This window comes from Macrobrachium nipponense, chromosome 15 (genome assembly GCF_015104395.2).
Source record: "Macrobrachium nipponense isolate FS-2020 chromosome 15, ASM1510439v2, whole genome shotgun sequence".
Classification (NCBI taxonomy): Eukaryota; Metazoa; Arthropoda; class Malacostraca; order Decapoda; family Palaemonidae; genus Macrobrachium; species Macrobrachium nipponense.
Window position 1 is genome coordinate 57,208,908 of NC_087208.1, and position 23,480 is coordinate 57,232,387.

The 23,480-nt window shown below is 36.5% G+C and overlaps 1 protein-coding gene across 1 annotated transcript in view; it reads left to right on the plus strand.

Annotated features, from left to right (window-relative positions):
• LOC135194969 (exostosin-1-like) overlaps positions 1–23,480 on the plus strand; it is a 562,148-nt gene that overhangs the window by 513,961 nt on the left and 24,707 nt on the right. Inside the window, exon 2 of the mRNA XM_064221213.1 lies at positions 16,477–16,678. Coding sequence (XP_064077283.1) covers positions 16,477–16,678 — 202 coding nt within the window. The remainder of the gene's footprint in view (positions 1–16,476; positions 16,679–23,480) is intronic.

Genomic DNA, 23,480 nt, shown 5'->3' on the forward strand with positions numbered 1-23,480 from the left:
CTTCGTTCGGTAGTAAGTCAAATTTAGCTGTCGAATTCACCTGATATCAATTCAGCTCAAATGGTCCTGTACTGTTTACGGAAAATATTATGAAATCATGTAAGTTTATAGTTGAATAGGTTATAGCTTGAAAGATTCATATTTAATGCATATGTCTGTTGTGACTCAAGTATTATCTATCTGCTAAGTGTTGCTATGTCGTCCTCGAGTCTTCTAAGCAACAGGGTGTTGTCTTCGACTGTTCCCGGAGTCCAAGAGGACAACTAAAATAAAAAAAAAAAAAAAGAAAGAGAGAGAGACGACATCGGCACCCTCAGCTGCAGTGTGCAACGAGGGGGTTGGGGTGGGGGGGGGGGGGGGGGGGGTGGGGGGGGGGGGGCGGGTTGGGGGGGGTTGGGACGGGTTGGGGTTTATTTCCTCCGTTAATGGCAAACTCCGGGCACTTAGCCTGAGTGCTCTTATTGCCCTCTGAGAGTGTAAAGAGAAGATTGTGTAATTGTGGGTAATTGTTCGTTTGCGGCTAAAGACATAAGACTCTGGCTGTCGGGGACTTCTCCCTCGAGCGAAGACTCTTTCATGATAATCTTATTATTGAACCAATCAAAAACTCCTTTCAGTTTTCTTCTGAAGACTGAAAAAGAACCCCACAAGATTCTTGAGTATAACTTGTTTACTTGTAAGTAAATATTTACGTAATGTTTTTTGTTAACACTGGAGTACTTTTCGCGCTTTTATCTGTGGCCCTTTCTCGAGAGGTGAGTAGGTGTGTAGGTCTGACCACTTACACACCTCTGGAGAAGGGCCACAGATAAGGGCCTGAAAAGTACTCCAGTGTTAACAAAAATACTATGTTAATACTTTCAAGTACACAAGTTATACTCAATAATCTTGTGTGGTTCTTTTTCTATCTCATTATTCTTCTACGCTGTAATCCCACCGTTGTAACAGAGTGCACTTCTAATCCTTTTAAAGTCTGGAGAATAACAAAGACGCAGATAACAGTACAAGACGTTTATCTCTATATCGACGTACGAAAAGAAACGTAAACGTTAAAAGATATCACAGAGCACCAATAATATTCTCATGTGTTGGATAACTTAACGTATTTTCCCCGCACTTAAAAACTCTTTAGTCTCCCATAAAAGAATGTGCTTAAAGATATGAATGTCTCCACTTTTCCCATTTGTATTTGAATGGTCTGCTCTATAAAAATACATTAAGGTTAACAGAATCATGCCAAGCAACGTTTAATGCGTGGAGAAGAACACCGGTTTACGTTTTTGTTATTTTCCATTATCCTTCTGTTACTTCTTTGTAAAGAAACACCACTTGCTTTGGAAGCTTCAAACACAAGTCATAGCCCCTGTGGTGGGCTTATTCCATATGAACAGGGTTCATCTTCTGAATAATAATAATAATTAATAATAATAATAATAATAATAATAATAATAATAATACTTTATTAAAAGTATGCTTGAGAGAGGGTCTGCTTCCTAAGTACAATAATAATAATAATAATAATAATAATAATAATAATAATATGCACTGGAAGGCATTATGAAAATAATGCCTATTTCAGCCGCATCTATTTTGTCATTAATAAGAAGAATAGAGAAACTTCTAGTGTTCAAAATAAACATGGCTGAAATAGCCATTATTTTCAATAATAATAATAATAATAATAATAATAATAATAATAATAATAATAATAAAACATTTATTGTTTTCTCTTAATAATAATAACTAATAATAATAATAATGATCATAATAATAAATTATTTATTTTCATTTTCTCATAATAATAATAATAATAATAATAATAATAATAATAATAATAATAAAAAAAAAATTTAAAACATTTTAACATTTATTTTTCATTGATTTTCAATTTATTTCCATACTGTTTTTATTTTTTATTTTTTTAAATTTATTTTTTTACTCTGGATTTTAAGTCATCTGTCCCCTTAGCGTGTGGTAAAGAATGGACCTATTATAGAGACCTGTTTGGAACAAAAAATACATTGTTTGTCTGTGTGGGATAGTGCCCACGCTGTGTTACTCAAAGGTAGCTATCAAGCACAGAACCTACGGAGCCCTGGGTGATCAACTCGGCCGCATAATGCTTGTCTTTCATAGTTGCAGAGAATGCTACGCAGGCTATTGTATTCTCTCTCTCTCTCTCTCTCTCTCTCTCTCTCTCTCTATACATACACACACACATATATGTATGTATATATGTGTGTGTATAGTAGAGAGAGAGAGAGAGAGAGAGAGAGAGAGAGAGAGAGCAGAATCCCATTAGCATGTAATTTTAGTAAACCAGATACAATATAGCAGTAAATTTATTCAGAAACCCAAACGCTTTACTCACAATATCAGCCTACGTTCGAAATAAATATAATTGAAAACAAAACAAAAAAGCAGAAAACGAGAAAATAAAAAAATAAAAAAGATAAAGCTCCAAAACAAGAAAATTAAAAAAGAACAGTTAAAAAATCCATTTTATTTCGAGCTGTATTTGAAAAGTTGTTTGAAAATTTTTTCCTTTTTTATGAATCAGTATTGGATTAATTTAGCGTTTAGAGTTCTCTCAGTAGAATTTAAAAAGATTTCTGCCTCGTATAGTACAGTGTTCACTTAATTACGATGCGTCTTTCTATTTAAAGAATAAATTTCATCGTTCAGTCGATCATGATGCATCATTATATGTAAAAAATTGTATATTTCAGAGCTTTGGTTATTACGATATTTGAATATTTTACTCAACATCCACACAGAGGGTTTTTATCTTTATTTGCTCTTGGATTATGCCACACACACACACACACACACACAGAGAGAGAGAGAGAGAGAGAGAGAGAGAGAGAGAGAGAGAGAGAGAGAGAGAGAGAGAGTTAGCTACAGAGGTTTCCAGTAATCTCCTATAGTCTCACGTTACCTTCATGGGATTTATGTTGTAATCAATTTCTGTGATGTCTCCTGCTTTATGGAAAGCACTTCGAAGGCACTCGAAGAAAAATGCTTTATGATTGAGGCTCAAAAGGGAGACAGACGAGAATCCGAGAGTCTTCTGATTTTTTTCACATCAACTTCAATCTATCTTGGAATATCACTCCACTTGGACGTCTGTATTTGGCTCTTTCAGAGCTGTCTCCTCTCGTCTCGTACTGCTGTAATTCGAGTATGATTGAGGGTAATTGATGCCTGCTTGCTGGGTATTTTTAAAGGTTTTTTTTCGAGATGTTGTTGTTAATACGTTTTAAACACACGCGTTGTTGTGTATGTTATTTTTTTACATTTCGAGATGTTGTTAATACTTTTTAAACACACACACCATTCTGAGCATAAATAAATGATAATGGGACATTATGGACACCCTGCATATATATGCATATATATATATATATATATATATATATATATATAGTATATGTGTGTGTATATATATTATATATATATAGATATATATATAGTATATAATTAGTGAATAAATTATGCTGTTAAAACAATATATGTGATATATATATATATATATATATATATATATATATATATATATATATATATATATATATATACACACACACACACACACAAAGATCTTATATCCACTAGGGAACAAATGCTCAGAATTGCCAGGTTCTTACCTTCGAAGTTGAAGCCGAATCGTGTCGCAGCCCAGCCCAGCCGAGCAGCATCCCAAACATTAAAAAATAAAAAAGAGAGAGAGAGAGAGAGAGAGAGAGAGAGAGAGAGAGAGAGAGAGAGAAGAGAGGAAGAGACGATCGAACGAACCCCCCATTTATTTGATGGAGATTAAGAAGAGAGAGAGAGAGAGAGAGAGAGAGAGAGAGAGAGAGAGAGAGAGAGAGAAGCAGGCACTATTGCAAGCTCGGTAGCAGCAGCAGCATCAGTTCTTGACGTATACGTAACCTGTCTCGCCGAGTGATAAGATGAAGCGATTGGGACCCATAATTGAGTGTTTGTTCTTTGCTTGATCTCCCATCTCCTGGCCGAGTTCCTGGTTTTGATGGAAAGGTGAGCGCAGGTCAGGGCAACTATCTCTCTCTCTCTCTCTGTCTCTATCTCTCTCTCTCTCTCTCTCTCTCTCTCTCTCGTTTGGTGGCTGCAAGTTGCCAGGCCTGTTTGGCCTGTAGCAACACATTCGCCTCTCTCTCTCTCTCTCTCTCTCTCTCTCTCTCTCTCTCTCTCTCTCTCTCTCTCTCTCTCTGCAAATTGCAACTTGGTGGAGGGTGGCTGTTGGGTGTCTCACGATGTTACCCAAATTCCTGGTTTGCAGAAAAAATTGATAAATAAATAAATAAATAAATAAAACTAATAAGTTCAGAAATAAGCAGGGTATTTCTCTCATTCATCGATTGAACTTTTGGCACAAATTCAGACTTACGAATTTAGAGCAGATTTTTGCGAAGTAATCGAAGATAATTACGAATTATTAATCCCGTTGTAATCTTGACTTACTGATCTTGAAATGAAGCAAGAACGATAGCAGTAGTAGCACTATATCTTCTTTAATGTTTATTTTATACACATAAACCTTTCCTCGTACCCCCTACCCAACCCACTCACCCACCAACACCACCTGTCTCCTGTCCACCTCTCAGTAACTATATTTTTATGTCTAGCGTTTCACCCTCTGGCGAAAATGAAGACTCATTCCCTCCCCCACCCACCCCCCTAAACCCCCTCAATTAGCAGACTGCACTTCCATCTACTTGGGGGAGGAAAAAAAAGCAAAAAAAAGTACATTTTGTTACTGGTGCGCCCTTCCGACGTAGAAAAGGGCTCTCTGCTGTGGTGCTTGTCGTCTGTTTTTTTAAATCCTCCCTCAGAGCGTTGAAACAACCCCAAACTAACCTTTATGAGACCCTTTGCTTGTTGGCAACGTATCATTGACCTTTGCTTTTGCAACGCCAGTATTCCATGTTCTGAAATCTTAAATATCGTCAGAAGTTATCGAGTCGTGTTCCGCCCTTCCCCGTATTTTATAATTTTATATTTAGTTATTTATTTTTTTGTTTGTTCATCAGATTATTAAGTATGTTTAGCGAAGAGTTGCCAAGTTTCTCCAGTTTTTCAAATACACCGACATTTCGCCTCAAGCGAGTTTTCTGTACAGCGGATAATCGAGGCCACCGAAAATTAGATCTATCTCTCGGTGTTCTCGGTATAAGGCTGCATGAGCCGCGGTCCATGAAATTCTCAGCCAGCCGTGGTGGCCTGTGTTGTTGCATTGGAGGAAGCACGACCATGGCTAACTTTAAACTTAAATGGAATCAAAACTACTGAGGCTAGAGCGCTGCTATTTGGTACGTTTGATGATTGAATGGTGGATGATCAACGTATCAATTTACAGCCTTGTAGCCTCAGTGGTATTTTTAAGATCTGAGGCGCGGACAGACAAAGCAGGCATAAAGAAAACTTAAAAATCTGTCATTGTCTTGACAGTTGCCGAATTGATCAGTTGGTTTCAGATTACCATGAAAAAAATCTTTAGGCACCAGAAAGATTAATTTGGAACATCATGAAATAGCCGTGAGTAGGTTTCATTGAATAAATAAAAAAAAAGAATTATTTATACACACACACACACACCCAGCACAAGACAAACAGATCCAGTCTTTTCACTTCAACAGAAAAGCTCTAAAAACCATAACAACCGTAAAAAAAACCATAACAACCTTAAATGAAAAAATAAAAAAGTGTCGAAGGGAAAAAGCGAATATATATACAATCAGCCTGTTAAAGTATGCACGAATAAAATACATCTGCATTGGAGAGCATGACCCCTCCTCTCCCTCCCAAACAAAAAAAAAACATTATCCAGAATAACAGAGTAAACAGAGACTTGACTTGATGAAATATTCACGGAAATAAAAACAAGAAAAAAGACAGAAATAATCAGGAGATCACAACAAACAAAGATTTAGTGTCTATTAAATTATTCATAAAAGAGAGAGAGAGAGAGAGAGAGAGAGAGAGAGAGAGAGAGAGAGAGAGAGAGAGATAATTAAATGGAAGAGGAGGAATTAGAGGCCGTGATATAAAATCCGGAATCCGGGAACAAAGGGGTTTGATGAGATTTTCCTGAGGGCGGGAATCAAGTGCCCTCCAGCAGCCTCGACTGGAACCAAATGAATTCCAAGGGAGTGGGAATGCGGGGGAATTTGTCCCCTGGGGGCGTAAACACACACACACACTAATATCTCGTATCATCAGGTAGTGTGGTTGCTCCTCAGTGGCGTGGTCGGTTCGATCTTGGCCTGCCACCTCGGTGACCGTGAGTTCGATTCTCGGGCATTCCATTGAGGGTAGCGCCTCAGTGGCGTGGTTGGTTTGGTATTGGCCTGCCACCTAGGTGGCCGCGAGTTCGATTCTCGGGCATTCCTTTGAGGGTAGCGCCTTAGTGGCGTGGCTGGTACGGTCTTGGCCTGCCACTTCGTTGGTCGCGAGTTCGATTCTCGTGCATTCCCTTGAGGGTAGCGCCTCAGTGGCGTGGTCGGTTTGGTCTTGGCTTGCCACCTCGTTGGCCGCGAGTTCGATTCTCGGGCATTCCATTGAGGGGTGAGAGATGTGTATTTCTGGTGATAGGAGCTCAATCTCGACGTGGTTCTGAAGCCACGTAAAGCCGTTGGTCCCATTGCTGAATAACCACTGGGTTCCGTGCGACATAAAAACACCGTACAAACAAACAAGCAAACAAACTTGTCATCAGGATGGAGTTGCTAGACCTAAACCCTTTTTAAGACTTTGGGTTTAGAATGAGACGGGCCAAGTTTTTTCGTCCCCATAGGATCGATCCTGGAGTTTTCGTTAGTGAGGTTCTGTTGAATTTTAATGGTCCATGTGTGTGTGTGTGTGTGTGTGTGTGTATGTGTGGGTGAGCATGGTATATGTTTGTATTTATCATAGGAATATGCGTAATTATTGCCTGAAAATGTGTGTATTTGTCTTAAAATGTGTATTTATTGTCTGAAAATGTGTATTGATTTTCTTAAAATTTGTATTCTTTGTCTTAAAGTATATGTATTTATTGTCTGAAAATGTTTTTGTGTGAAATTGTGTGTATTTATTGTCTGAAAATATGTGCATTTATTGTCTGAAAATATGTATTTCTCTGAAAATATGTATTTTTGTCTTAAAATGTGTATTTTTTTCCCTGAAAATATGTATTTTTATCTGAAAATATGTGTATAATTTTTTGAAAATATGCATTTCTTGTCTGAAAAAGTGTGTATTATCGTCTGAAGATATATATAATTATTATCTGAAAATGTGTGATATGTATTTACCGACTGAAAATACATTTGTATGAATAACCTAAGTAGGAGTCAGTTGTGTATGGCAGCATGTCTGTGAACCTTTCCCTATGTATACTACACTACAGTAGTGCTCCGTCAGATAACGTATCGCAAAGAGTTAATAGAAAATCCTGTTTCATCAGCACTTTTACGGAAACAGGTCAACTGAGATAGAAGACAAAAAAAAAAGGGGGGGGGTGGTTAAAAATCATAAAATACATATTTGTTTTAGGGTCGTCAAATAAAGTTCTGCTGCAGAATTCATTGGGCTTTGATTGGTTTTCATATTTTTTGTTTGTTTATTTGTCACTCTGCCTTCAGCTGTCAGCTGTCAGTGTTCTGTGTTCATTTCTCTTGGATGTGGGATAGGGCCCGTATGGTCTTACGAAAGAGAGAATTTTCTTCGTAAATGTGTTTTGGAATGTAAGCCTCTCAGATAAAGATCATTTTTAATAGCTCTCATAAATGATTTTAAGAGTATTTATATATTCAGTTACTTTTTTCTGACTATAAATGATATTAGAGTATTTGTATATATTGAGTTACTTTTTTCGTAACCTTAGGAATGTTAATAGTAACAATCTCAGAGAGAGAGAGAGAGAGAGAGAGAGAGAGAGAGAGAGAGAGCCCCTTTAAACCTTCAACTCGAGCTACTCGTCCTAAATTAATGGAACTTATCAACGTCGTGAATCGCTATCTGATGCGGCCGTAACCAGCCATATCTCATCCTAAGTGTCTCAAACTAGAGCCAGCTGACCTTCGCCAGTCGTGACCCGAGCTGGCCTCTTTTTCTTTTTTTTCCATCACCTCGCCCGAATCTTGACCCAAGACCGCTGTGCAAGGTTTTTAACCTGACTTGACACAGCGGTAGCCACGCCCTGGGTTATATGTTGCATGTAGTCTACTGACCTTTTTCCCAGGTCTTCGTCGGCTTGTAGTAATAATTCTGTTACGCCTGAGCAATGACCTCGTTTGAATCTGGTCTGTTCTGACCTCTTGTGCCACTGACCATTCTTCTTGGCAGATTATCTGACAGAAGATTCATTATTTTATTCAGGGCACAAGATTCATTATTTTATTCAGTTGTCACAGCCGTATCCTAGAGAGAGGCTTCCAAGTCCTGATTCGGAGTGGCCATCACATCACCTGGTGCAGTAAAGTGTTCCAATTGTGTGATGTTTACTGCTCCCCTCTAGCCATGGTTTTACGACTGTCGCTATATAGCCATTTAGAAACCGTAAGTTAATGTAACGAATCTATATATATATATATCTATATATATATATATATATATATATATATATATAATATATATATATATATATATATAGATAGATAGATAGATAGATAGATAGATAGATAGATAGATTATAAAACTTTTAGAAGTTTGCACAGATACTCGTTTTTTTTCTTTTCAGAGACACTTTCATTTTTCCTGTGGCTTTTTTCTGAGACTTTTTTTTTTTTCCTGTGACTTTTTTCTGATATTTTTTCCTGTCACTTTTTTCTGAGACTTTTTTCCTGTGGCTTTTTTTTCTGAAACTTTCTTTTTCCTGAGGCTTTCTTTTTTCCAGTGACTTTTTTTTTAGACTTTCTTTTCCTGTGACTTTTTTTCACTTTTTTTTCCAGTGACTTTTTCCTGAGTTTTTTTTCTGTGACTTTTTCTCCAAGGCACTTTCTTTTTTCCTGTGACTTTTTCTGAATTTCTTTTTTTTCCTATGACTTTTTTCTGAGACACTCTTTGCCTGTGTTTTTTTCTGAGACTTTTTTCCTGCTACTTTTTTTCTGAGACTCTGCGACTTTTTTTCTGAGACTTTTCCAGTTACATTTTTTATGAGACTTTTTTTTCCTGTGACTTTTTTTCAGCTTTATTTCCTGAGGCTTTTTTTCTGAGACTTTATTTCCTGTGACTTTTTCCTGAGTCTATTTTCCTGTGACTTTTTCTGATACTTTTTTCCTGTGACTTTTTTCTGAGTTTTTCCTGTAGCTTTTTTTTCTGAGACTTTTTTTTTCCTGTGACTTTTTTCTGAGACTTTTTTTCCTGTGACTTTTTCTGAGACACTTTATTCCTGTAAATTTTTTTCTGAATTTTTGTTCAGTGACTTTTTTTTCTGAAACACTTTCTTTTTTCCTGTGGGTTTCTTTGTAACCTGGATTCGAGAAAACAGGTTCGTCAATAGAAGCTATATACGAAACATATCCGGGTGAAATACAAAAGTTGCTAAAACTCCAGAAGTCTAAGAAAGAAGCCAGCCTCAGTTCATTGTCCCACTGGGAGGCTGCTGTGTTACGAAGTGGATTCATTTCATTTCCAGCGTGTCTTCAGGGCTGGAACGAGAGGTTTTAAAAACTTGGTCTTTAATGTTTCGGTATCTTTTATTACGTTGGAAAGTTATAACGAGCAAAGAAAAATTAAACGATTAAGGAAACTTTCGGGATCTTGGACCACTATTTACCGAGTTTTCCTGGAAAGAATGGTTGATTAGTTTTCGTTATTTTTAAAATTGTCGGTACTTCACAGTATTGGGGTGTTTATGCTCGTACTGGGAACCAACAACTATTTTGATGCTCCTGTCTGCAGATAATTTTTTTGGTCGTAGTAATATCTCTCTAATCTTCGAGGAGGGAGATTTGATTTTTAACTGGGCTGCTCAAGATATCATCTTGGTGATATTATCTCTTTCCTAAAAGCATTTCATATTACCTTCTGTTGCTGCTTTCTAAATGAACACCATATTCTTTGGAAGCGTGAATATCAAGTCAGTGGTCCCTGGGCCTTGATCCATACCAATAGGGTTCATAATAATAATATAATAAATAATAATAATACTAATAATTAATAATAATACTAATAATAATAATAATAATAATAATAATAAGAATAATAATAATAATAATAATAATAATAATAATAATAATAATAATAATAATAATAATAAAAATAAAAATGTGTGCTGTAAGAAGCCGAAACATAATGGAAAAACCTCGTCCATTTTAGACAAATTTAATCTGATACGCTTGACACATCCTCGTGTGTGCTTTCGATTTACCAATGTGCGGAGTATTTGTAGCATTATGCAAAATACCAAATCAAATCCCCAACCATTTATAAATCTAATCAGGCTGAAGAACCCGCCCTGTAAGAGCCACCCAAACATTACACGCCCTTCCCGCAGACATCAAGCATAGAGGGGATTCCATTGTATTCCCAGGGGGGAGGGCGGTTGTTTAATCTTTCTCGGAAGGGCAAGAAGGAGACGCCGACGCCTGTCTCCATCGCTACTTGCATGCAACTTTGCTAGCAATTGGCTTCGTCTACGCTCAACTCAGTAAAAGCAGAGCAGGGTGGCAACATTGCACTTGAACGCGTTAGTGTAACCCTGTTAAGCCGTGGCGTTTATAGATGTCCCAGAGAGAGAGAGAGAGAGAGAGAGAGAGAGAGAGAGAGAGAGAGAGAGAGACTTGAGATTCGACTGACACAGCATCCAGCAGTCTTCGAAAGGACTGTGAAGGGCGTGATGCCAAAATAGGATGGGTGTGCTTTAAGTATGTTTGTGTGTGTGTGTGTATGTGTTTATGTATAAAATTTTGCGTGTATGTAAATGGCACTGTGTATGTATACCTAGTATGATTTTAATTCATAAGCTAGCTAGTTTTATTGGTTTTGTGTGTATGTATTTGCATAAGAATTTTTGTGTATTTCTGAATGATAATGCATATGTATACCTCGTAAGGTTTTACTCTTAACCCAGTTTAGTTCATTGGTTTTGTTTAGTTTATTGGTTTTGTATGAATATTTGTGTTTATAAATGATAAATGTGTATGTATACCTAGTATGATTTTATCCATAAGCCACTTTGTATGTATGAATTTTATTGCATTTATATATGATAACGTTTATGTATAAATAGTATAATTTTATTCATGAGCCACTTTCTGTTTCATTGACTTTGTGTGTGTATGAATTTATGTATGAATTTTATTGTATTTATATCCTATTATAATGTGTATGTATACCTAGTATTACTTTATCCATAAGCCAATTTCTGTTTCATTGATGTTGTGTGTATTTATGCATATATTATAATATGCATATAAACCTAGTATAATTTTATTCATAATTCAGTTAATGTTTCATTCATTTTTAGTAAGGTTTCTTAGCTTTAATTTTGCCTTTTGATTATATACTTTCCTGTGCAGGACAGTTCTGTAATATATGCAATATCGTTTAAAAATGTTTTTAAGATTTTTATTGTTCATTTCATTTAGACTCTCTCTCTCTCTCTCTCTCATGACGACACTCCCTTTAAAGAGGAAAAAGACAAATGATTATATATATATATATATATATATATATATATATATATATATATATATGTGTGTGTGTGTGTGTGTGTGTGTGTGTGTGTGTGTTGTGTGTGTTTATCATTGAATACTGACAAGCAAATGCTTTTTTGCCTTATCAAACTCAGATACATACTGACGACAAGACAGAGAGAGAGAGAGAGAGAGAGAGAGAGAGTTTCCCTAACGAACATTCCCGTTTGATTGGTGCTGGATACGTGTGGGTGGTGCTGTATATATGCGTGTGGGCGTGGGCGTGCACATTACCATTGCAAGCTCTACCTGCGTGGGCGAAGGCTTGCAGCCTTCGTTGTGTAGAAGGTGCGGAATAATTAAACACGATGTTCTGTTTTCATCCTGGCTCTGGGAGTTGATTGGTAGGATATTCCGCTAACAGCGACTATTTTGAGGTCGTTTGCAAAATAGCTGTCCAGTTTGTTTGTCCACATCTCGCTGCTGTTAGAATGGTTGTTTTCATTTCGCAGGAAAAAAAAAAAGAATGGCCATGTTTTTAGTACAAGATGTTATGGGAGGAGACGGATATAGGTCTAGTCACGTACGATTCAGATAAACCTTAAGCTCACTTCATGTTTTAATTAGAATTTCAGGGCACTTTTAAAGCTATCTTTTAGGTTTTTAAGTACGTTTTAAATCAACCTCGAAGCTACTTACGATATCGGTCAAACCGTTACGTAACCGTTAGAAATATTCAAAATGCATCCAATACGCCGAGTACTACTACGCTCTAAAGGCCGATGACGTTGCTCCAGTATATTTATGACTGTTCTCATTTTTTTTACGGTGTTGTTTGATAGTGCGACTGAGAGCCTCGCAACGTTGGAGAATGTTACCGTCGCATTTAAGAGGTAATTGATGTCCCGCTTATCGGGAGCCGGTCGAATTTATTTCCAGTCGGTGATGGCTGCTAAAAATGAAGCTTTCTCTTGGCCAGGGATCGTGGAAAGTAAAAAAAAAAAAAGTTTATCGTCTCCTGAGTTCCTTATCTTTTCGCCATTGCCTTCATTGCTCGACTCTACCTTGTATTGTATTCCTTATTTATTTTCTTGTTTCTGCAGGCATAATGGCAAGGTCAGGCCGTCTCAGGTCGCACGCCTCTATAGGCCTAACAGTTTGGATCGTGCTTTTGAGACGATTCAGTAACAGCCGAAGTTCGCTAAACGCGATTACTCCAATTATGAAAGTGCTTCGTATAATAGGAAAGTTACTATTTGCTTTAGAATTTGGTATTATCGTCCAATGCAAATATTTAAAGCAAATATTGATGACTATTACGTGATTATCACTAACGAGCATGATTTAACTTTTGACGGTTAAATTCCCGTTTTCTTTCTCGTCCTCGATGTATAAGGAGTGTTTGGTGTTCTGAGCGTCTGCTCTATTTGAAATCACCACTTCAAATAGGACAATTTCTTTGACATCCTTTTCCCTCAGCACGCAAGAAGTGAATTGAAAAGTTAAAAAGAGTTATATCTACGAGTTATCCTGACCAAAGCACCCACCGCCCAGTAAAAGGCGTCTGCCTGCCTTGGTGAGAGAACTGTGCGCGGCCTTATGATCTCCTTTATGACTCTTTCGAAGTTTTGAAAGGGTGCCCGGTATTGAAGTAGACTTTGGTCGTTGCTAATATCGGAGCGTGTTTTATGCGCTCATAATTTTAACATTATTATTTGGGATTGACTCAAAGTATCGGGCGAGATTTTTATGTGCTTGTAAATAATCATTAAGGGTAGCTATTAAAGTGTTGAACTCTTTCGCTACAGATACTGTAGGATGGGGTTTATATTTCACAGGAAATCAAAACGGTTTATGTGATGTTCGTAGGAATTATTTAGCAGAATAAATATGTTTGTTTATGCCTTTATCAGGTTTGTATTCTGTAAGCAGTATAACGTAGAAGCATGTAACTCTGTTAAAAGGTTTAGATATAAAAGTTGGAGTTCGCATTTGTGCTTAGATTAAAAGATGAGCTTTCTTGTATTTGAGTGATGGACCTTTTCCTCTGTTTATAAAATTCCTGGTGATAGTACCAGGACATATTTTAGTTGCAGATGAAGAGGTCTGCCATCAGGTAAAGGAAAACTATTTAAATTTATCAAATTCAGAAGTTCTATCACTATTAAAAATATAAGCCACGCAACTTGTAAACCATAACGTATAGTAATCAACATGGTTGAAGTGATTTACGAATATATACACCGTTGATGGCTACTATTAATGCAAGGATTAGCGAACTCTGTAACGGGAGATGTTCAATTGATCAGAGAAATATCTCTAGGAATCTAAAGTATTCTTTAAATTTGATAATGATAATAATAAAGCAGTTAAAGATGACAGTTTGTCACTTCTATCATGTAAGAGACTGCAGACATAAAGAAAAGTATTCTTGCCCAAATAGTTATCATCTGGTATTGAATGTCTGTAGGTGAAAGCTTGTGTTTCAGAAGTAGTGCAGAATTTGTGTCGTCTTTGTAAGGTTTGTCAAATTGAAAGAATAAGTTAATTTTAGCCTATTTGCAATGTAGTTCATACCCGTAAAACTCACCGAAATCTGGCATGAACAGGAGGAACCATTTGCATTTTCTGCTAACCCTAAGTGATGTGGTTGGTTACACATCCTTTGTTTAATGTCAAGCTTGAGGACTCTGATCTTGCAAAGAGGAGCTCGTTGAAAGAGAGAGAGAGAAAGAATTTCGCCAACCATTTGGTGTCCATTCGCGTGAACAAACAAGGGATAAATAAAGTCAGTCATTATCTAATGTACTTATGGGCGTCTTTGTTTGTGACTGTGTGTGTTTGTGGGTATGTGAGTTGCGCCGTCTCGAAAGCAGCTGAGTGAGGCGTGTTCAATTCAAAGAGCCGGCGACCAGTCTTGTCCCCTCTCGCATTCCTTTGTTGTCTGTCTGTGAGTATGAGTTAAGTGATTTTTAGGAGGTTAGAGGGATTCGGGGTAGGGGAGGGGGTCAGGGGGGAAGGGGTCGTCTAGTCGCAAATGAGCATGACGTGCCGGATAATGCAGGGGAATGTGTCATGCTCGTCGCTGGGCGTGGGGAATCTTCGCCTCTTATCAGTTCGTGTGAAGAAATTAGTACTAGACTAGACTAAGGACGGCGGACGCTTCCATTTGACAGGAATAAAAAGCACGTAGCTTTTATTTATGGTCTGGGATATAAAGTAAATGTACACAACTGAGTAACGCCAGCAGGCCTGTCAACGTATTTATACAAACTGGCATCCTCGCAAACTATTTCTATGAAATGAGTCCCCGCGCAGATTGACGCATGCGCAGATGACCATGGGAAGAGCAAATTGACCGCTATATTATCCAATTCTGGCAGTCAACATCAGTTTGACCTTCCATTACTTATAAGGTATTCATATTAAACTTTGCCGAGCGCCGAGCCAAGTAACCTTTTTCCACGTTGCTTGTTTATCGTATTATATTCTTGAGTAACATGGCTGTGTTCAGCTTTTACTGTTTGACTTAGTCTAGTCCTGCACCATGTTTCTTTTTATTCTTAGGTGAGATGTTCCTTTTTCCTCCCTTGGCCACTAGCTTTATCATTGAGGTTTCGTTTGATTCCTGACTGGGATTTTAAATGTGAAACAAATAGATACATATTCAACATCCAAGAGATGGTAAATACTCCTATATGCCTATTGATTCTCTAGCAGTGATTTTTTTAAACCAGCGATAACTGCAAAAATAAATAGGCAACACTTCCAACCAGTGAGTCAAGGATATAAGCTGTTGTAATATATTCGCTAATAAGCTCCTGTCGCATTATGTACGTGCGTGTGTTAGAATATATTTATGAATTTTTTTCCTTCCTATTTTTTAGCATTCTTCTGGCTCACGCACCTTTTTACCGGAAGAATCGGGTATACAGGTCGTCCTCATTGTAAGACTTTTTCATTTTGGAGCACGTTCCATTTCGCCGAGTTTTATTGTTTGTGTACGAACCATGGTGGATTAGAAGCATTGCTGTTTTAATTTGAATGTTTGTATACGTGATTAAAATCTGAACAAACAGTTGAGATAAAGAACTTTTCATATATATGAATTTTTGTCACTGTCGTTGTTTCTAAATCAAGCAGCTGTTTGAACCCTGCCGGGGACGAAGCACTTAGACATTGTAATTCATTTTTTGGTGTGAGCTATTCGCAGAGTAAAGTAAATTGGATATTAAGCTAAATTTATGGCATATTATTTGTGGTATATGTAAACACTAATGTGTATATATATATATATATATATATATATATATATATATATATATAATATTATAATAATAATATAATAATATATATAATATAATAATAATAATAATAATAATAATAATAATAATAATAATAATAATAATAATAATAATAATAATAATAAAAGGAGCCCATAAAAACGCCAAAATATAGAGAGAAAATACTATATTTCAGAGCCTGCTGTCTCCCTCATCTACCTGAGGAATGAGAGACAGCAGTCTCTGAAATATTGTATTTTCTCTCTATATTTTGGCGTTTTTATGGGCTCCTTTTATTAGATGGAATTCTGTTGTAACAGAACATTTTTACCAGTCATATGTATGTGTTGGTGTTTGTATGTATGTATGTATGTATGTATATGAATACATATGTACATAATAAAAAATACATAAATTCTAGTACAAAGCCAACGTCACATTTCACAGCAGATTCGTTGTTTGTATGCTGTAACTCCTTGCAAGAGAATCCCACCATCTCTCTTAAACATCATTGCCTTTATTATATATTATAATAATTTATTTTCCCTTTCCAGATACGACTACGAGGTTTTGTTGCGCAACTCGACGTTCTGTCTGGTGCCGAGGGGTCGTCGCCTGGGTTCCTTTCGGTTTCTGGAGGTCCTGCAGGCGGGGTGCATCCCTGTGTTGCTGGCCAACGGGTGGGTGCTGCCCTTCAGCGAAGTCATAGACTGGAGTGACTGTACCATCAACGCCGACGAAAGGCTTCTCCTGCAGGTATGTGGTGGGCTGGTGGTGGTAACTCGTCCTTTGCCGGTGTTATTTTAGATCGTACTCTCGTTAGTTTGGGCATTTCTTGTTTTCCTTCGAGGTTATGTAGCTGTTGTCTTTTGAGTAATGTGGAGGTATTTGATTTTCCCTTCTTTTCCTGCCTATCTTTTGCCTGTCAATAAGCCTCATTTCTTTAGTGAGAATGACTCCAGACTCCAGAGAAAAACAAGACAGCAGAGGACTTTGCCTTATTTATCCTTAAATTGCTTTACCCTAGAATTGGTGAAGCAAGGAAGACAGAGGAAGTGTAGAATAGTTGATGCCTGTAGGCAATACAGTGCTAATCGTATGTAGTAAGGAGAAACCTCTGGGTTCAAATGTTCCTAAGTCATTTCACTCATTCCCTAGGGGTTTCGATATATACATATATATACATACATACGACATTATATATATAGATATATATATATATATATATATATATATATTATATATCCTTGACACACCATCGAAAAACATTTCCCAAGAAAATTTTAAAAATCCGAAAAGTTATGAATCATCTCTGCGCGGAACTCTGTTACTTTTTCCCCCGCCCTTATTTTTCCCTTCCTATTCTTCGAGGAGGAGATTTTAACAAAGGAATCTTTGAACAGAATTCTGCAGGAAATCTTATAGCGTATAGTGGCTCAGCCTTTGTAGCCGGAGAAGCTCGGGGAATGGGTCTAACACAAAACATTGGAAAGTGACGTTGGTGTGATGTTGCGTCAGTGATGCAAAAACAAGAAGGGTTTCAGAGCCATGTTGTCGGTCAGTCAGTGGGTGGCTTAGATTAAGCCCGGCGTGGTGCCAGCACGGGCGGCGGCTTACCCAGAGGCTGCACGCAGCTGCCCGGAAACTTATTCCCGAACTATAACCGAGTACCTGGACCTTCCCTAAAAAAAAAAAAAAAAAAGCGGGACGCCATATCTCAAAAACTAACCATAGAATCGTTTTGTAAATAGTCTCTTATATCCCTCAGAAGTAACCTAGTCCTACTCAACCTAGCGGCATGGCAATAAAACAGGGGCTGGTACATTACTAGTATACATTTCGGGAATTTACTCCCCGGAAGTATAGTATGGGACTAATGGGAATAAAGAGTTCCGATGTTGACCTCTGGACCCCGGGCAAATCAATCGAGAGGCTAATCTGTAGTCTGCAGTCTCTCTCTCAGGTTGTACGCAAACTTTCGCTATTTGAAGAACTCATGCAGGTACAGTATATATGCTATTTAAAATGTTAGTTGTTTTAACAGTAAAACGTTAAGGGCTTTGTTGGCTTTATTCTAATTGGATGCCTAAATTTTTTTTTATATGCATCGTTGTCTGATTTTGTGATGTAAAACCATGTTGTGTGCTATGCTTTTACAGAAGATAATCGGCCTATGTAAAGGGCAGTTAAAATTTTATGAAAATGTGTATTGGACGATATCTGCAAGTTTGCTCGTGATCGAAATTATTATATACCTGAATAATACACTTGTTGTTTTATGTTGTTGTCGTTATTGTTGCTGATACTGATTTGTAAACAACGGAATATGTTTGCGTCCTTAGCGACTCAGAAGATTTAAGTATAATTGTTTTGTGCGATCATACACAAGATAGATAGTATTTCTCTCTCTCTCTCTCTCTCTCTCTCTCTCTCTCTCTCTCTCTCTCTCAACGTAATTGTATCGTTATTCGTTATATTTAAAATACAATTTTTTAGAGATGAATAATGCACAATTCCAGACTCTCTCTCTCTCTCTCTCTCTCTCTCTCTCTCTCTCTCTCTCTCTCTCTCTCTCTCTCTCTCCTAAAATGTAATTGTATCGTTATTCGTTATTTTTGGAATAAACATTTTAGAGCTGAATAATGTACAATTCAAGACTCTCTCTCTCTTTCTCTCTCTCTCTCTCTCTCTCTCTCTCTCTCTCTCTCTCTCTCTCTCTCTCTCTCTCTCTCCCCCCAATGATGACCTCATATTGAAAAAGAACCAAAGAGATCTGTACAAAACAAACTCCGTTGACCACCCAAAGCAAAGTTTACTTCCCGCCCGTTCCGATCGTCCCATAAGCAAGTAATTAGGCTTAATTCGAGCGAGAGGGAGACATCAAAGCTCTTCTTGTTCCCATTCTAAAGCTGGTTAACCTTGCCCGAAGCTGGAGAGATCTGCCCAAGGTTGCGTCATAGATTACGTACTGCTTGTGGCTTTTTTTTTTTTTTTTTTTTTTTAAGGAGTCTCCTAGATATTCTCCCACACGAGATGAAGATGAGAGTTTTGAAATGGCTGGTAAATGTATTTGTGTGTGTGTGTGAGAGAGGTTGTAAATGTGTCTGTGTGAGAGAGAGAGAGACCTTACAGACCTTACAGACCTTACATCTTGTTCGGGTTGCCCCAGGTCCCTCAGTGTGAGGCAACCTCTAATGTTCTACCAGAGAGTTGCTAGTACATTTCTTCCGGTATATTTTGCATCTTCCAATCTTGGATGGTCTGGGATGCAGTTTAGATATTTGTCGAGCTTATTCTTAAACACATCTACGCTCACTCCTGATATATTCCTCAGATGAGCTGGCAACGCATTGAATAGACGCTGCATTATCGATGCTGGTGCGTAGTGGATTAATGTCCTGTGTGCTTTCCTTATTTTTCCTGGTATAGTTTTGGGCACTATTAATCTACCTCTGCTTGCTCTTTCTGATATTTTTAGTTCCATGATATTTTCTGCTATTCCTTCTATCTGTTTCCATGCCTGAATTATCATGTAGCGTTCTCTTCTCCTTTTCTAGACTATATAATTTTAAGAATTGTAGTCTTTCCCAGTAGTCTAGGTCCTTAACTTCTTCTATTCTAGCTGTAAAGGACCTTTGTACACTCTCTATTTGTCAATATCCTTTTGATAGTGTGGGTACCATATCATATTGCAATATTCAAGTGGACTACGAACATATGTTTTATAAAGCATAATCATGTGTTCAGCTTTTCTTGTTTGAAGTGCCGTAACAACATTCCCATTTTTGCTTTACATTTTGCCAACAGAGTTGCTATTTGATCATTGCATAACATGTTCCTATTCATCATCACACCAAGGTCTTTAACTGCTTCCTTATTTGTGATGGTCTCATTATTAGGTCCCTTATATGCATATAGCTTTCTTTCTCTGTCTCCATAATTTATTGATTCAAATTTATCAGAGTTAAATACCATCCTATTATACCTCTGCCCAATCATATACTTTGTTAAGGTCTCTTTGTAGAGCGTTCCTATCTTCATCACAAGTAATTTCTCTACTTATTCTTGTGTCATCTGCGAAACTACTCACTACCGAATCCTTCACATTATTGTCTATGTCTTCAATCATAATAACAAACAGTATTGCAGCTAACACCGTACCTTGCGGCACACCGGATATTACCTTGACTTCATCCGATTTCTCGTCGTTTGCAATAACTATCTGTTTTCTGTTGTGTAAAAATTCTTTTAACCATCTTCCTACTTATCCACGATATTGTGTTTTCTAATTTTCTTCGCTAATATATTATGGTCTACTTTATCAAAAGCTTTTGCAAAGTCTAAATAAACCACATCTGTTTCATTTCCGCTTTTCATATTTTTGAATATGTTCTCACGGTGGACTAACAGTTGGGTTTGTGTACTTTTTCCGGGTACGAAACCATGTTGTCCTTTATTAAACAAATTATTTTTTTATTAAATGTTTCATAATATTTTTCTTCATTACCCTTTCATACACTTTCATAATATGTGATGTTAGACTCACAGGCCTATAATTACTTGCCTCTAGATCTTGATCCACTTTTGAAAGTAGGGTAATTTATATGCTAATTTGTGCTCCATCATAAATCTTGCCTGTATCTACACTTTGTCTTAATAATATTGCAAGTGGCTTTGCGATAGAATGAACTACTTTCTTTAACAAAATAGCAGGAATTCCATCAGGCCCTGCAGCAGCTCCATTTTTAATTTCATTAATAGCCTGCACAATATCAGCTTCATTAATATCTATGTCAGCTAAATATTCACTATTTTCATCCCTTACTTCTATATCATTATCTTCATTATCTATTCTAGGGGTGAATTCTCTCTTATATCGTTCTGCCAGTATGTTGCAAATTTTCCTTTTTTTCATTCGTTAATCTCCCTTCAATTCTCAGAGGGCCTATTTCTATTCTTTTTTATTCATCTTCTTCGCATATGAGTATAATAGCTTGGGGTTTTGCTTGATATTTAATAGGGTTTTTTCTTCCAAGTCCCGTTTTTCATTTTCTTTTGATTGTATAATCTTTTGTTCTGCATTTTCTATCTTACTTTTTAGTTCTATAACTTTCCATGCATTTTTTTTCTTTTGCAAGACCTTTTTTCCACTTTCTGATTTTCTGGAACAAGATCCTTCTGTCTCTTGGTATGCATGAATGATGTTTACTTTTCTTCTTCGGTATATATTTTTCCACTATTTTCTCCAATATTTTATATAATATCTCCGTATTTACCCTTATGTCATCACTTACGAAAATGTTATCCCAATCTTTGTTTAATTCTTCATTAATTTCTGACCATTTTTTATATTTTTTACTGTAGAAGTTGTATTTTCCATATCCTTCCCACTTTTTCATTTCTTGCTTATCTCTATTTTCACTTGCTTTGGAATGAACTGTTAATTCTATGACATTATGGTCTGAAATATTCGCATTATAAACTATTATTTCTTTAACATAATTCATCTCGTTCACAAATACTAGGTCTAAAGTATTTTCCTTTCTTGTTGGCAGGTGATTTATTTGTTGAATGTTGTATTCTAGTAGCATATCTAATAGCTTTTCAAATTGCCTCTTATCTTCTGCACTACTATTACTCTCTTTTTTATATGTATAAGTACAACCACAATCTCCTATTCGTTCTTTTCCCATTCTAACCGAAAGGAAAGTTGAAGTCACCATCATAGGAGAATAGTCCAGTCCTTGTGATTTCTACATATATCATCCAATTTTTCAATTATTAAGTCAAACTCTTTAGTATTAGGAGGTCTATATATTACTATGTTCATCAATTTTTCAGATTCAAATTCTATACCGCTATTAGTTCACATTCTGAGTTACTATATTTCTCATATATTTTCCTTGTTTTTTGTCTTTCCCATATATTGCGGTTCCCCCTTGATTCCTATTTTTTCTATCTGATCTATAAGTTTGGAACCCTTTTATTTGATCATCATTCCCAGTCTCTTGGGAATACCAGGTTTCACTTATATTCATTATATCTATTTTCTTTTCTTTTCATTTTGGGTTAGTTCTTCTAAGTACTCTATTTTTCTTTTTGAGTTACTCGTAACTAAACCCTGCGCATTCATCACTATGATGGTTTGCGTGTTTTCTCCTTCATTTAATACTGGTAGTAATAAGGATTTTCCCATGTCTCTTTCCTGTTCTGGTATGTTGTTCTTTTTTTCATTTCCAGAAATTCTGACATTAAAAAATCCAACTTTTCCATAATATTTGATCTTCCTTCATCATAATTATTCATTTTGTGTCTGAATCTGCAATTTTTTCCTTCCTTTTTCTGCAATATCCTCTTGCATAATAAATACAGTTATTATCTCTTGAGTAGAATTTCGGAGCTGATGCTTTGAAATTTTTTGCTGACACCTCTGCCATATCTCATTGGTGGTTTGCTTTTCTCTTTTACCTGATATTCTTGATTTTTCTCTCTTTAGGTTTTGTTTCTTTCTTATTTTGGATTTTATTACTTGGTTGGTTATTTATTTGATTATGATTCATGGCTACAGGGTGCATATATTTGCATTTTTGTCGAACTTACATCCTTTTCCTTCTTTTAGGTTTTTACATATTTTTGGATGCAGATCTCTGCAATCATCCCCATATCCATCTAAGTATGCACATTTACCATATATTTCATAGTTTTTTGACATTGTATCTTAGGATGTTTGTAGTAACATCTTTCTCCAAATCTGCAATTCCCTCTTTTCAAAAGGTTGCAGATTTTGTCTTTCTTGTCTATTTTTTCCTCTTTCCCGTCATTGTATAGATCTGGGTAGAGCCTCTTCGGGATTTGCTTTTCTGTTGTCATATCGTTAATTTATTTCTTCGTTAGGTATGCTGCTTTATTGCATCATATGTAGTATCAATGAGTATCTCTGCATCCATACTTTTATCTTGTTCTTTGTTTTCCTTATTTTTTTCTGTCATTTCATTTTTGTTTACTTCTCTCCGTTTTTCCTCTTCTTCTTTTTTTCTTCTTCTTCTTCCTCTTCCTCTTCTTCTTCATCCTCAACTATTTGTACATTCAATCTTGATTTAATAACATTGTCTATCCATGATAGACATGTTGAACAAAAAATTCTTGTATCTTTTCTCAAATCTTGTATTACCTCAGCACACTGTGGATGGGTCGGAATGTTGCATGCAGTACATTTCTGATTAGGTTTTGTGGATTGACTATGCTATACCAAACCTTACACGTTTTGCATGCTTTTTGGCATTCTTTTTCCTAATGCATCAATTAGGATATTCACAAGATTCACCTTATTCATTTTCTTTGTCGGAATATGTTGGTTTATGTATATTTTCTTTATGAGTCTCTTGACCACTTGGATTTTATTTGGAACTTCTTCAATTATTTTCAAGATGTTTTCATTAGATTTGTTCCAGTTTGAAGGATTATATCCTTCTAATATATCTATGAATGCTTTTGTATCTTTTTGGTTAGGACTGTTGCTGATTTCATAGATGAGAAATGCCAGTTCCCTTCCTGCTAC